This window comes from Schistocerca nitens, chromosome 9 (assembly GCF_023898315.1).
Source record: "Schistocerca nitens isolate TAMUIC-IGC-003100 chromosome 9, iqSchNite1.1, whole genome shotgun sequence".
NCBI lineage: Eukaryota > Metazoa > Arthropoda > Insecta > Orthoptera > Acrididae > Schistocerca > Schistocerca nitens.
The window spans coordinates 282,281,249-282,296,514 of record NC_064622.1 but is presented as its reverse complement, the minus strand read 5'-3'; the positions used below and the strand labels follow the sequence as shown (position 1 = coordinate 282,296,514).

The 15,266-nt window shown below is 41.8% G+C and overlaps 1 protein-coding gene across 1 annotated transcript in view; it reads right to left on the bottom strand.

Moving 5' to 3' along the window:
- Positions 1-274: 274 nt before the first annotated feature.
- Positions 275-15,266, bottom strand: part of LOC126203479 (alpha-tocopherol transfer protein-like) — a 135,488-nt gene continuing 120,496 nt past the window's right edge. The window contains exons 6-7 of the mRNA XM_049937802.1: positions 7,171-7,273; positions 275-2,627 (exon numbers count right to left, since the gene is read on the bottom strand). Coding sequence (XP_049793759.1) covers positions 2,476-2,627; positions 7,171-7,273 — 255 coding nt within the window. The 3' untranslated portion in view covers positions 275-2,475. The remainder of the gene's footprint in view (positions 2,628-7,170; positions 7,274-15,266) is intronic.

The window sequence follows — 15,266 nt, the reverse complement described above, 5'->3', positions numbered from 1 at the left end:
ACTTTTACTTATAATTAGAATATCCATTTCTGAAGAAAACAGGTACTGGATGTGAGCAAGTGAAAACGCTAGAGTCAAAAAGGAACAAATTTTGGTTGCTAAACATTGGTAATTATTTAACAGGAAAATCAAAAAGGAAAAGTAAGCACACACCCTGCAAGTGAGTAGAGATTCAATTATACTACGATATTTTTTGTCATTCCGGTCATTTAGTTCTGTTAGTAATGATATAAACTAAGTGTTTCTCCCAGTAACCAAACACGCTAACTTTTCTGGCAGTTATTATTTATTTTTTATAATTCAGTTACATGTAACACGTATAAAAATGATAACATAAATGCAGAACATACAATGATACAGTTTCATGAGCTAATGGAATAATTAAAATAGCAGAGGATAATACAGAACAACCGACAGACATAGAAAGGCCAGAAAGCCTCTGTAAAGAGCTCTCTCGTGATGCCTCTACTCAGAAAGCTGTTCTTTGCTGCTTATGAAGATGTGTGCAATGTGAATAGACGTGTTGTGCGTGCGACAGACAGGAAAATCTCAGTGCAAGGCGTCATCACAGACTCGGCTAGCTAATAATCACAACCTGTCTTTTAAAGTGAATTCTGTGTATGTAACGCTTCACAAGGCAGATGCTTTAGACATACACCAGCTGGTAAGGGTAGCTATCTGCAGAGATCAGTTATATGAGGCACTTCAATGCTTATCAAATCAAAACCGGCAGTTCGCTCTCCACAGATCTCACAGCATTACTAGCGCGCAAATATCATATTTTGATTAAAATATTGTTCTGCTAATAAAAGAAAACGCAATACTCTTCTGAACAACTGACGTTGAGGTGAGCTTAGGTAGGCAACACTGTTATTTAACATTCATGGGTGTGTTTGATCATTATAGCTTATGCTTTGGCAATATAAGGCATGCGCCACTTTTTACCCTCAATTATTTTTGTGTTTACAGCTGTATGGGTCATTAAAGCAAGGACAGTAATTCATAAGTGCAAATGAGCATCAGTAATGACTACTTCTTGGTGGTTAAACGGGGCTATAATTAGATAAAACACTTCCCACTGACGTTTAGATCCCAATGTTGAATCTTCTCATTGACCAAGTAACGGCTATGGAGCTGTTCTACTCACTGCTTCAGTGGACAATCACACGCTAGTGTGTTTATGCACTTGGTTTTTGAGGGTCCCTTTCATTTTCTACCACAGTTTATTTTTCGTTATCTCAATTCCAAATCTGGTATTCGTCCACCTTCCCTCTCTTTAGTCTTTAAACATTCCTATATTCTAGGACTCTTTAGTAGCTATGTGAAGCAACTTATACGTTTTTGCGACCTGTAAACGATTCATCAGGTCTGTGCCAGGACTCTTGTTTATACAGTATCTAGTCATAATTTATGGTGAAAGACCTCTGAATCGGAGGTGACAAACTTCCACGTTGTCGATAGCTTGCCATAGCCAGTCGCCAGTAATGGTTCTTTTTATTTTACGAGATTTGGTTTCCACAACATATGTGTTACTTAACGGAGAAATACCAGTTCTTGATGTGGTAACAAAAAACCAGTAACGCGCCGAAAGCTGTGTAAGTATTTGCGCTATCTTTCGGTAGATATACTACTGTGACTTAAATGCTACTGGCTCCTGCAACTGGTCTCCATGCAGATGCTTCCCGTAAACTTATTAATGAAAACATATCAGAAGTAAATGTGCGATATAGTAGAGGAAAATGCTAACTTCGGATCCGATATGCCACAGGAAAGTGTTGCATCGTTTTATGACGCTGCATACGGTACGTAATTAGGAATTTGCTACTGATAACTGAACACTGTAATCACTCGTTGTTACACAGAATCAACTGACGCTCTCGAACCAATTGCGCGAAAGGCATATTCCGTTTTGGGTATTTCCCTTATCGGTTGCTTTCGGTAGTGAAAGTGGAATGTCACGGACAGAATCCGGTTTTGTCACCGCAGACAACTTTCCACTACCGCAGTGGATATAGAGCGAGCAACACGTGAAAGTTGTCACGCACAGTCTGAAGAGAGTTTTCCGGCAGGGGGCTTTCGTTATGGGTAGGAACTCCCAAGATGGGCTGTGCATCCAACAGGAAGTGGCTGTCTTGTAGTGCGACCGGAATGGGACTATCAGTGATAATTACAACTTATATAGCAAATTCAAGCGATGAGTGGCACAGCTACTGAACGTTGCCTTTGCATTCGACCACATTTTCGAAAAGATGACGCAGGAAGAATTAAGTTACCTCTTTACAGTTGTCTTCAGATGCAGTTCGTAAGATTCGTGTTCGAAGTATATCCTGAACATAGTACTTATGATTCCCTATTACAGCTTACGTACTATAAACTTTAGAAAATAATTTTTTTTTTCTAGGCGGTGAGAAAGTCGTTTGCGCGCTCGTCCACGCGTGGAGAGCTCGGTGGCGGCCGTGTTGTGGCGGCGGCTGCTCAGTCGATGGTGAGCTTCCGGAAGGAGCCGTCGACGCCGAAGAGGTCGTCGTGTGTCTTGGGCCGGCCGGGGCGCTTCGACTCGTCGGCGATCATCTTCTCCTGCTCCTTGAACCAAGGAGTGTACGACTCCATCTTCTTCACCCAGGCCTCTGCGGGCAGAAGAAAGACACACAGTGGCTTCGCTCAGTGTACTCTCTACGGTACGAATCTCGACAACTAAGATCGATTCACACTGACAGAACGGAGAGGAAAGCGAAAAAATTTCACAATACATTTGAATTGGCAGCGTTTGTCAATGGAATGGAATGGAATGGTACGTCATCGGCAATGTTTCTCGAGAAGGAAGTTGTTACGTTGATGTTGGTGGGAAACAATGATGTCGCCTCTAACATCCTGGGTAATCCATTTTACGGTGGATTTTTGTCGGAATCTTCATAGCCAAACGAAGTGTCGGAATGGAAAAATGGGGTGTCAAGGCGACCACCTTGATGTCTAGGTTTGAAAAAAAAAGAAAAAGAAATTTAGGTTCTTGAAAGTACTCAGGGTAATTGAGGAAGAATTAACGATTTCAGAGAAAACTGGAATATTTCATTAACGCCTACTAATAGCTATTAAAAGACGTCTACGACTTACGTATTATGCGCATAGAATTACATTCATGAAGAAATTGTGGAATTCTCTCATTTCTGTAGAAAAAATGAGATAAATATGAAACTGCAGCGTAAATGGCTACTTCTCTGCTTTTCTTGGTCTGTACACTTTTAACAGTAACACAAGGCGAGTAACAAAGGACTATACAACTTTGGAATGATACAGAAATTTATTGAGATGACATACAAAATGACATCGACTGATACTATAAGTTATCTCAATAAATTTCTATATCTTTCCAAAGTTGTGAAGTCCTTTTTGACTCAGCCTGTATAACTTCGATCGATATTTTAAATGCACTGTATTTCATGCTTTCGGCGGAAAAAAATGAAAAAAAGGACGAATATTTTGTGAAGTAATTTCTCTATAAGTAAAAAATAAAACTGATCGCAGAAACATTTGACACGCCTCATTTGCTGCTCTTAACTTGGAACATCATTCAAAGCCACATGAATTTTTTCTCTAATCTATATTATTTTTTACTGTTAGATAAATTTTACGACAGAACATATGAAAATCTTGTCCTTAAAAAAATTAATGTTTTCTATACCTTTATTTTATTTTCACCTTTCTTTTCCTAATAGATGCCGAAAGCCCCATGACGAATTAGACTTTTTTCTAGGGGTTCTTCGACAAAAGAGGCCAGATACCTCAAAACGAAAAATGATTCACATTTTCAATAAGTACACGAAGAAGAATCCTACACTGCGACTTAAAATCATAAACTGGCGAATCAGTTTTTAGTAAATGACATGGACCTTGCTGAGGTACTGCAGATTTCTTACTTCATCGATACAGACAGCCGTACTGTGGGAGCAAACACAACGGAGGGGCCGTAACTTTTCCCGACATCATGCAATTCTGCTGTACGGCTTCATGATGATGACATCCTCTTGCGTAAAATATTCCGCAAGTAAAATAGTCAACCCACACGTATCCCTGGTCGAGGTCACACAGAAGGATGCCATCTTCAAGGTATGGAGGCTATTATATGTGATTTTGGAGAAGAATGTTAAAGAATAGATGGGTAGATCGAATAACTAATGAAGAAGTACTGAATCGAATTGGGAAAAAAGAAATCGATGGCATAATCTGACTAAAAAGAAAGACTTAGTTGACAGGACACATCCTGAGGCGTCAAGCAATCGCCGTTTTGGTAATGGGGGGAGTATAGAGAGTAAAAATTGCAGAGGGAAACGAATGCTCGAATACAATAATGAGATTCGAATGAATGTAGCTTTCAGTAGTAATTTCGAGATGAGGAAACATGCACATGATAGTCTAACGTGAATCAACCGATGTTTAGACTGAAGACCGCAACAACAAAACCAACAATAACAACAACGTCAACAAACTTTTCTTGATAATGAAGAAATCAGCTCTATTGAAGGAGAAACATACTGTTGTTTTTTACTTTATTTAGTACATCGGAGGAAAAGAAAAACAAAATAGAAGGTTAAAAATGTGGTTGTATTGCCTTATGAATATAGTTTGATGTGTTTGTATATGTCTAAATATGTTTTCTCTAGCAAGTAAATATCGATCTTCTGAACTGTTTGTACGACACTTTTCCTATCGTTCCACATCCCAGCAGTATACCATACAAACTTTGTAAGGAATATCCGCTATGGAGCTTTCTGTAGCCATTAATAAATTTCAGCATTGCTAATTACTTATTTCTTCAATATTATTCGGACATTTTGTGTCGCGAATGGCCTCTCATAACCTCAGTTTCACCGTTCGACTGAAGTGATGATGCGTTGGCGTTCCGTCTGGTGTGAACACACCACGATTAGACGCTGAATTAAACTTCCGTTCTGTTCTCTGCCATTCACGTTCTGTGTGAATCGGCTTTTCATCGGTCATAGAAGGATCGCAGGGAAATACTGAAAATGCGAAATACACAAACGACTGTGCTTTTTGATAATGAGTGCAAAAACAGTGGAAACAAAAGGAGAACAACTTACATCAAAAGATCTAAGACAAAACCTAAATATTTATGCTGATATAATGCACTTATAAATAAGAATGCGTCAGTATTGCAGAATGCTATTAATAAGTAACCTTTCAAAACTAAACTGAAAACAAGTATAATAATTACTAGAGAATCCGTTGGACCTGGATTGCAGGACCTGGATTGCAGTTTTTGGACTAATATTAACAATAGACTCTCTGAGTTCTTTTTCTATGTTTAGCTGAGATCTATATTTTGTCTTCAAAGCAGCCAATGCCAAAAATCCGGTTTCGCAAACGTAGGATGTTGACAATGGTAATAGTACACGAAATGCCCGTCTTCGGTGCAGAAAACGCATCATCCAGCCTTGTCCAAATTCAAATATCGGTTCCTTATGCACTGTCTTTTGATTTCATCAAATGCCAAGAATTGTATGAAGATTTCTTCTTCGGCAGTTGAGATACCTTCGGGGATATTTTTGGGCGGAAAAAAAGAGGATGACGATGGGAGGATGGGGATGAAAATTATTATTGGAAATTGGGTTGCAAATACTGAGAGGTTGAGGAACGCTAGCTTACATAACACAGAGAAGACAGAAACAAACGGATCATTACAACAACGAATACATAATGAAGCAAAAATGGACCAAAGAAGTAAGGTCGGCTGTCATTTTTTCTGTATTTTCGAAATATCTGATAATATTTGTTTCCAATGTCTTTCTATTGGCTCCCTCTACAACCGAATAGAGATCAATTCACATAGGACGGAAACAGAACGGAACAGAACGGAAGGTGGCTTCTGTGTTGGTGGTACACGGACAGACGTCCAGATCTTTCCACGTGGAACTTCGACTACACAGTTATAGAGACATTACATTCGCGATAATTTTGATGATACTGATGCTGTACGCGATGGTTTCTTTCCACGGGATCGCAGAGGACTCAGGACTCGCCTCGTAGACGAATGTATCGTGGAAAAAAAATCTGATAAAAGGTTACGAGCAGGGGAGTGGACACCTAACCGAGAAAAATTATCCAAACAACTGTAAGTAGGAAAATAGTCATAAAACGAGAGCTAACCCTCGACGAGCGTACGGAAGTTCGTTTGGTAAGCGAACGTGTTTGGATGGATCTGGCAGAGCGGCTTTCTCCAACTCAGCTCATATGCTTGTCAGATCATTCATACACGCTATACATTACCAAAAATTCAAACACGTGACTTTTAGATTTCATTATTAATAACATTGTGCCTTACGGTACCACATGTAGACTATTTTACTGTAGTGCTGCTTCTGCACTGGAGTTTATTAGCGCAAGAAATTTATGGCATTACGGTACTTTTATTGTGGCTCATTTTATAATCTAGCTTTACACTGTAAACATCATAGAAAATTCGTGCGTTATCACCAGTGGATGGGAACTGAACATTTTCCCACCTTTCACTTATCAGCCGAAATCCTTTATCTTCAGCTAATTTAATTACTAACTGCTTTATTTAGCATAACAAGTACTAGCCGGCGTAGGTTGGATTAAATGAATACATTCCGCGCCCTCGTTATTGGCTGGCTGTTGTTTTGTGCCTCTAGCGACTCCGACGGTGAATTTGCGATTTATGATTATTTTGAAACTTCAGTTCGTTTCGACATCCCCTTTCGTGCTATGACCTTATTGTTTGGTTCTTTTTCTGCATTCGCTATTTTAAATAGAAAAACAATTCCGAACATGGTGTGAAAAGATATGTCTCCCGACCTACTTTTACATATGATGTTCTTAGTAGTCCTTCTCGTTTTCTAAACCTGCAGCCACTGGGAAGAGCTTAACAGAAATATTATTCACTTATTGTGCGCATCACAGTCACATCACTAAGAGAACCACCCATAACCGTGAATGCCATGTTGTTGTTCCTGATAATTAGCTATGCATTACACATGGTTAACCAAAGCGACACATCCACTCCAACGTTTCAAATATTTTACACTGTCGGGAAGTGCATTTCCATGTAATGTATCTACGAATTTAGGGTCAGTTCCACCATATACGTCACATCTGTTTTTTTTTTCTCTACTTTTAGTGAAAACCAGTACTCACGGTGGATGACGTCAATGGGTCCCGCGTCTCCGCCGTACTCTGCAGGCAGCATCTCCTTGGGCACGTAGTTGTACAGCGTATCCAGCGAAGTGTGCACGAAGATCTGCCAACACACCACACAACATTAACCAACATGAACCTCCCAACAGCCTAATTTCTCTGTGTTCCAAACACTACGCCAATAAATATACTGACATTCAAATCGCACATACGCTATTAAAGCTTGTTTCTCCGTTTTTGCAATGAAATGCATCACTAATTCTGGGAATCAGGGATCCGATAGTTTGTTGGTACGTTTGTGGAGGTACGTGGCATTAAATGTCTACGTACAGGTCATGTAATTCGCGTAACTAACGATCGATAATTTGCGTACGCGGTGATGGCGCCTAATAGCATTTACATCAGGCGAGACATCAACGTGAATTCACTCTAGTGCTCCTAGAACCACTAGTTCGATTCTGACTGCGAGACACGGACAGTTACACTGCCGTCGGGGAAGACATCAAGCATGAAGGGATGTAGGTGGTTCGCAGCTGTCAGGTACTATGAAATCGGAGGAGACTGCCTCCCACAACATAATACTGCTCCACCTGCTTCGTCCGTGGCGCGCTGCACGTTTCGAGCCGCCGTTCTCCTCAGTGATGGCGTTTGTGGAGACGAACATCGACCCACTGTAGCAAAAATATGATTGACTCTAAGAGCCGACTCGTTTCCATTGATCGATAGTCGAATACCGAGGGTCCCGTGCCCACTGCAATCTTAACTGACGATGAAGCTGGATCATAATGTTTGGCTTATTAGTTTATACGTCATGGGATTCAAAAATTCTCCCATAACTCTTTCGTTGAACGAGAGACGATCGCTCTATACCCAGTTACCACCCGCAACCGCTGCAACATCGTTGCGGGAAACTATTGATGAAGTCAGTAATCCACGCCCAAAGATCCTGAATACGCAGTTTAGCAGAGTAAATGTAAACATCGTTATAGTCCCAGAACGAACAGTTGGAGTGTATGAACGTGGTGTACACAGTAGGGGTACACGTTATCCAAGTCACCAGCCTAGAGAAATTGCATTTAGAGCAGAGCCCACTTCCAGTGCGTAGAGTGCTGTGGTAACGGCGCGATCACATCAAATGTAGGGCAGCATATGTCAAACACGTATTGTCTGAGATTGCTTAGGCACGTTCATGCTATGATGGTCTTCTACGTCACCTCGCCGTCGACGGGGTCATTACTTGTTGTCTGTAATGAAACGTGGTCCGATGGGCCGGATACACAACTGGCGACACCTCTTAATCTTGGGACTATCCCACATCTTTTCATGAACATCACGTGGGAGTCGTAAACACAATACTCCATCATGCCTGTTTAATATTCCCTAGTCGTGAAATACGATGTAGATAAAAATAAAGTTTTACACAAATCATTTTTTCTTTTAATGAGGATGACTAGTCTACATGTAGACTGCGGTCTATCAGCAGTAAGTAGTTATTGCGGGATCTGTACGTAATAAGCATATAGCTTATGCGGTTTTTTCCTGCTCACTGGGTATGGTTTTCATATGTTTTCTGCCATTGTAAATAATTCACGTGTTGTAAGTTTTTCATCTGTCTTCTGCCCTTGTACATAACTCAGATTCACTGAACTGGGACAAAAATCTTTGAGAGCTCTGCACGAATAGTTAATAAGATCTTTGACTCTGTGTTGAATTAAATCTGTGGTGTGCTTGAACACGTTAGTTGTGCAGCGTTGGGGCATTTCTTATTCAAGGCATAGTAGTTGAGATTTTAGAGAAGCAAAGCTGATATTTGTGAATCTAAGAGATATTATCTGGAATATTTCATCACGGAGTTGAAAACTTGTTTGTAAACATATTGATTCTACTGATGGAGAAGATTTTTGGGACGAATTTTTCAAGCTAATCCAATGCCCGAGCAGGAATGAAATGTTTGTTTGACATAATCATATGAGTGAAGGAAACCCATGTCCCTCAGACAACTAATAATATTCATGACTAGTGTTAATTTGATCTCTTTGTTTTCATTAGGTCACAAGTATCGCAACTGGTAGGAATGTCTGTAATTGTTGTATTGAGAGAATTGTGTAATTCTTACCGTCTTCTTATGCTGTACAGTCCTTTTGAAACAGAGTTCAATTTTTCAACAACGCCGGCCGGGTTGGCCGAGCGGTTCTAGGTGCTACAGTCTGGAACCGCGCGACCGCTACGGTCGCAGATTCGAATCCTGCCTCGGGCATGGATGTGTGTGATGTCCTTGGGTTAGTTAAGTTTAAGTAGTCCTAAGTTCTAGGGGACTGATGACCTCAGATGTTAAATCACATAGTGCTCAGAGCCATTTTTTCAACGACTTTCTTTAAAGTATGCTACACGAAGCCACACATTTATCATACAAGAAGAAAATATTGTAATGAGTAGTTTAATTTTTATTCAGCTGCAGCATCTGTTGATTTCTATTCATTTTCGAGAATGTCAGTACAACAGACACAAAACAACATGCTGAACGTGAGGCAACTTACTTTTATTTCAGCGCAGATGTCCCTTTTGCATTCTTATGAGGAAACTGTTCGTAGTCAGAATTATTAGGTGTCGTTCTAAGGAAGTATATTAATTTACAGTGAACAGTGTAGGTAATCTCAAACAGTTATTTTTCTTCTGAGTAGAGCAGTACTTTATTTTTGTGGACTTTTAAAATCAGAAATTGCACGTCATGACATACAACTATCATAATGTATTTCAGAATTGAGTTTCAGCTAAACAGTTCCCACTCAGTACAAAATTAGTTACTTTTTGCATTTAATTAGGTTTTTATTGTTTGAAACTCTGTATTTCATTAAGTTTAAAGTTTTGATTTTGGACATTGCTCACATGCGCAACACAGGGCCAACGAACAGCCAGTATTGCTCAGCAGTTGAATGTGACATATAAAGCACACGTTACATGAGGAGAAAGTTTTGAAAAGAAGAATATTCAGTATCTGGATTTATAGATAAATTTTTATAGAAAGCTTACAACTTGTTTTGGACATCGGCCCTTACACCGAGCGAGGTGGTGCAATGGTTAGCACACTCGACGTGCAGTTGGGAGGACGATGGTTCAGATCCGCTTCTGGTCATCCACATTTAAGTTTCGTGTGATTTCCGTAAATCTCTCCAAACAAAAGCTGGGGTGGTTCTTCTGAAAGGGAATGGCCGACTTCCTTTCCTACCTTTGAAACATTTGAAACATTCCGAGCTTGTGCTCCGTCTCAAATGACCTCGATGTCGACGGGACGTTAAACCGAAATCTTCCTGTCGAATTGACTTTCTTGGGCTCTGAAGGAATTTTGGCCGAACTCTTGGTCTGTTCATCAAATAGTGGTGTCATTTTCAAGCATTTTATGTACACATCCTGTATCTAGATCCTTCGATATTGTCCATCATGCGACGAGGAAAATTACGTTGTGTGTGTTGCAAACTCTTACCTGATGACAACAGTATGCAAGGGTTTGCAACACGCATGTCGTAATTCTTCTTATCCCATAATAGACAATAAGTAGGTTCAAAAATGGCTCTGAGCACTATGGGACTTAACTTCTGAGTTCATCAGTCCCCTAGAACTTAGAACTACTTAAACGTGACTAACCTAAGGACATACACATATCCATGCCCGATGCAGGATTCGAACGTGCGACCGTAGCGGTGGCGCAGCTCCAGACTGTAGCGCCTAGAACCGCTCGGCCACTCCGGCCGGCGACCATATGGTTAATAAATAATAAATAATCCCAGTGAGCAGACATTCGTAAATTGTTGCTGTTGATAAATTTCATCAGACAGATAGCAACTCAGTTAAAAAATGGTTCAAATGGCTCTGAGCACTATGGAACTTAACATCTGAGGTCTTCAGTCCCCTAGAACATAGAACTACTTAAACCTAACTAACCTAAGGACATCACACACATCCATGCCCGAGGCAGGATTCGAACCTGCGACCGTGGTGGTCGCGCGGTTCCAGACTGAAGCGCCTAGAACCGCTCGGCCACATCGGCCGGCCAACTCAGTTAAAGTTACATACGTTTATCTACACTCCTGGAAATTGAAATAAGAACATCGTGAATTCATTGTCCCGGGAAGGGGAAACTTTATTGACACATTCCTGGGGTCAGATACATCACATGATCACATTGACAGAACCACAGGCACATAGACACAGGCAACAGAGCATGCACAATGTCGGCACTAGTACAGTGTATATCCACCTTTCGCAGCAATGCAGGCTGCTATTCTCCCATGGAGACGATCGTAGAGATGCTGGATGTAGTCCTGTGGAACGGCTTGCCATGCCATTTCCACCTGGCGCCTCAGTTGGACCAGCGTTCGTGCTGGACGTGCAGACCGCGTGAGACGACGCTTCATCCAGTCCCAAACATGCTCAATGGGGGACAGATCCGGAGATCTTGCTGGCCAGGGTAGTTGACTTACACCTTCTAGAGCACGTTGGGTGGCACGGGATACATGCGGACGTGCATTGTCCTGTTGGAACAGCAAGTTCCCTTGCCGGTCTAGGAATGGTAGAACGATGGGTTCGATGACGGTTTGGATGTACCGTGCACTATTCAGTGTCCCCTCGACGATCACCAGTGGTGTACGGCCAGTGTAGGAGATCGCTCCCCACACCATGATGCCGGGTGTTGGCACTGTGTGCCTCGGTCGTATGCAGTCCTGATTGTGGCGCTCACCTGCACGGCGCCAAACACGCATACGACCATCATTGGCACCAAGGCAGAAGCGACTCTCATCGCTGAAGACGACACGTCTCCATTCGTCCCTCCATTCACGCCTGTCGCGACACCACTGGAGGCGGGATGCACGATGTTGGGGCGTGAGCGGAAGACGGCCTAACGGTGTGCGGGACCGTAGCCCAGCTTCATGGAGACGGTTGCGAATGGTCCTCGCCGATACCCCAGGAGCAACAGTGTCCCTAATTTGCTGGGAAGTGGCGGTGCGGTCCCCTACGGCACTGCGTAGGATCCTACGGTCTTGGCGTGCATCCGTGCGTCGCTGCGGTCCGGTCCCAGGTCGACGGGCACGTGCACCTTCCGCCGACCACTGGCGACAACATCGATGTACTGTGGAGACCTCACGCCCCACGTGTTGAGCAATTCGGCGGTACGTCCACCCGGCCTCCCGCATGCCCACTATACGCCCTCGCTCAAAGTCCGTCAACTGCACATACGGTTCACGTCCACGCTGTCGCGGCATGCTACCAGTGTTAAAGACTGCGATGGAGCTCCGTATGCCACGGCAAACTGGCTGACACTGACGGCGGCGGTGCACAAATGCTGCGCAGCTAGCGCCATTCGACGGCCAACACCGCGGTTCCTGGTGTGTCCGCTGTGCCGTGCGTGTGATCATTGCTTGTACAGCCCTCTCGCAGTGTCCGGAGCAAGTATGGTGGGTCTGACACACCGGTGTCAATGTGTTCTTTTTTCCATTTCCAGGAGTGTAGAATACTAAATATAGACAAAGTACCTGGAATGAATGATAAAAATTTAAAAAAAATTCTTTTTTGCAAATTATAACAATATTTAACGGCGTACCATAGTGAACGAAACTATTAAGTAAGAAAAGTGAGATCTTCAGAGAAATCTGTTTATTATGCCACACGTACAAAACGCGTGGATACTGAAATGTCATCCATTCGATGACAAATGTGAGATCATTTAATGATGAGTTGCTAATATTATTTTGTATTGGTTTTGTAAAAGAATGGGACCATGGATCACATGAAATCCGTACTCTACAAAGTAACCAAGAAACAAAAGATTTGCGTTATCTTGAGTGTTTCTTCAACAATTTGATGCCTGTTGCAACTCTAACATTTAGAAAGATACATAAGATACTCTTTCGTTTTCGCCATATTCACCATCTCTCTTACTAAACGACTGTCCCATTCTTGAACGAAATTATTTTAGATTATGACTGTAGCTTCTACGAACGCTGGTTTGGTGATTCGGGCGATGCGCATGAAGTCTGCCTTGATGGAGGTATCTTACTGTTCGTCACGTTAATGTTATCGCAAGTTTCACCGACTGTTGTGTGCGACCTCTTGAATTCAGGAATGAAAATGAACAAAACACATAATTCAGCATCAGGAAGCAGAATAGACGACGATGCTGGTAAAAACAGTTTTCCATTGTTCTGCGTGAACTCCCGTGTCACCTTGGTCTTGTTGTTGTTGTTGTGGTCTTCAGTCCTGAGACTGGTTTGATGCAGCTCTCCATGCTACTCTATCCTGTGCAAGCTTCTTCATCTCCCAGTATCTACTGCAACCTACATCCTTCTGAATCTGCTTAGTGTATTCATCTCTTGGTCTCCCCCTACGATTTTTACCCTCCACGCTGCCCTCCAATACTAAATTGGTGATCCCTTGATGCCTCAGAACATGTCCTACCAACCGATCCCTTCTTCTGGTCAAGTTGTGCCACAAACTCCTCTTCTCCCCAATTCTACTCAGTACCTCCTCATTAGTTATGTGATCTACCCATCTAATCTTCAGCATTCTTCTGTAGCACCACATTTCGAAAGCTTGTATTCTCTTCTTGTCCAAACTGGTTATCGTCCATGTTTCACTTCCATACATGGCTACACTCCAAACAAATACTTTCAGAAACGACTTCCTGACACTTAAATCTATACTAGATATTAACAAATTTTTCTTCTTCAGAAACGATTTCCTTGCCATTGCCAGTCTACAATTTATATCCTCCCTACTTCGACCATCATCAGTTATTTTACTCCCTAAATAGCAAAACTCCTTTACTACTTTAAGTGTCTCATTTCCTAATCTAATTCCCTCAGCATCACCCGATTTAATTTGACTACATTCCATTATCCTCGTTTTGCTTTTGTTGATGTTCATCTTATATCCTCCTTTCAAGACACTGTCCATTCCGTTCAACTGCTCTTCCAAGTCCTTTGCTGTCTCTGACAGAATTACAATGTCATCGGCGAACCTCAAAGTTTTTACTTCTTCTCCATGAATTTTAATACCTACTCCAAACTTTTCTTTTGTTTCCTTTACTGCTTGCTCAATATACAGATTGAATAACATCGGGGAGAGGCTACAACCTTGTCTCACTCCTTTCCCAACCACTGCTTCCCTTTCATGCCCCTCGACCCTTATAACTGCCATCTGGTTTCTGTACAAATTGTAAATAGCCTTTCGCTCCTTGTATTTTACCCCTGCCACCTTCAGAATTTGAAAGAGAGTATTCCAGTTAACGTTGTCAAAAGCTTTCTCTAAGTCTACAAATGCTAGAAACGTAGGTTTGCCTTTTCTTAATCTTTCTTCTAAGATAAGTTGTAAGGTCAGTATTGCCTCACGTGTTCCAACATTTCTACGGAATCCAAACTGATCTTCCCCGAGGTCGGCTTCTACCAGTTTTTTCATTCGTCTGTAAAGAATTCGCGTTAGTATTTTGCAGCTGTGACTTATTAAACTGATAGTTCGGTAATTTTCACATCTGTCAACACCTGCTTTCTTTGGGATTGGAATTGTTATATTCTTCTTGAAGTCTGTGGGTATTTCGCCTGTCTCATTCATCTTGCTCACCAGATAGTAGAGTTTTGTCATGACTGGCTCTCCCAAGGCCATCAGTAGTTCCAATGGAATGTTGTCTACTCCCGGGGCCTTGTTTCAACTCAGGTCTTTCAGTGCTCTGTCAAACTCTTCACGCAGTATCTTATCTCCCATTTCATCTTCATCTACATCCTCTTCCATTTCCATAATATTGTCCTCAAGCACATCGCCCTTGTACAAACCCTCTATATACTCCTTCCACCTTTCTGCCTTCCCTTCTTTGCTTAGAACTGGGTTGCCATCTGAGCTCTTGATATTCATAGAAGTGGTTCTCTTCTCTCCAAAGGTCTCTTTAATTTTCCTGTAGGCAGTATCTACAGGGTGTTTCAAAAATGACCGGTATATTTGAAACGGCAATACAAACTAAACGAGCAGCGATAGAAATACACCGTTTGTTGCAATATGCTTGGGACAACAGTACGTTTTCAGGCAGACAAACTTTCGAAATTACAGTAGTT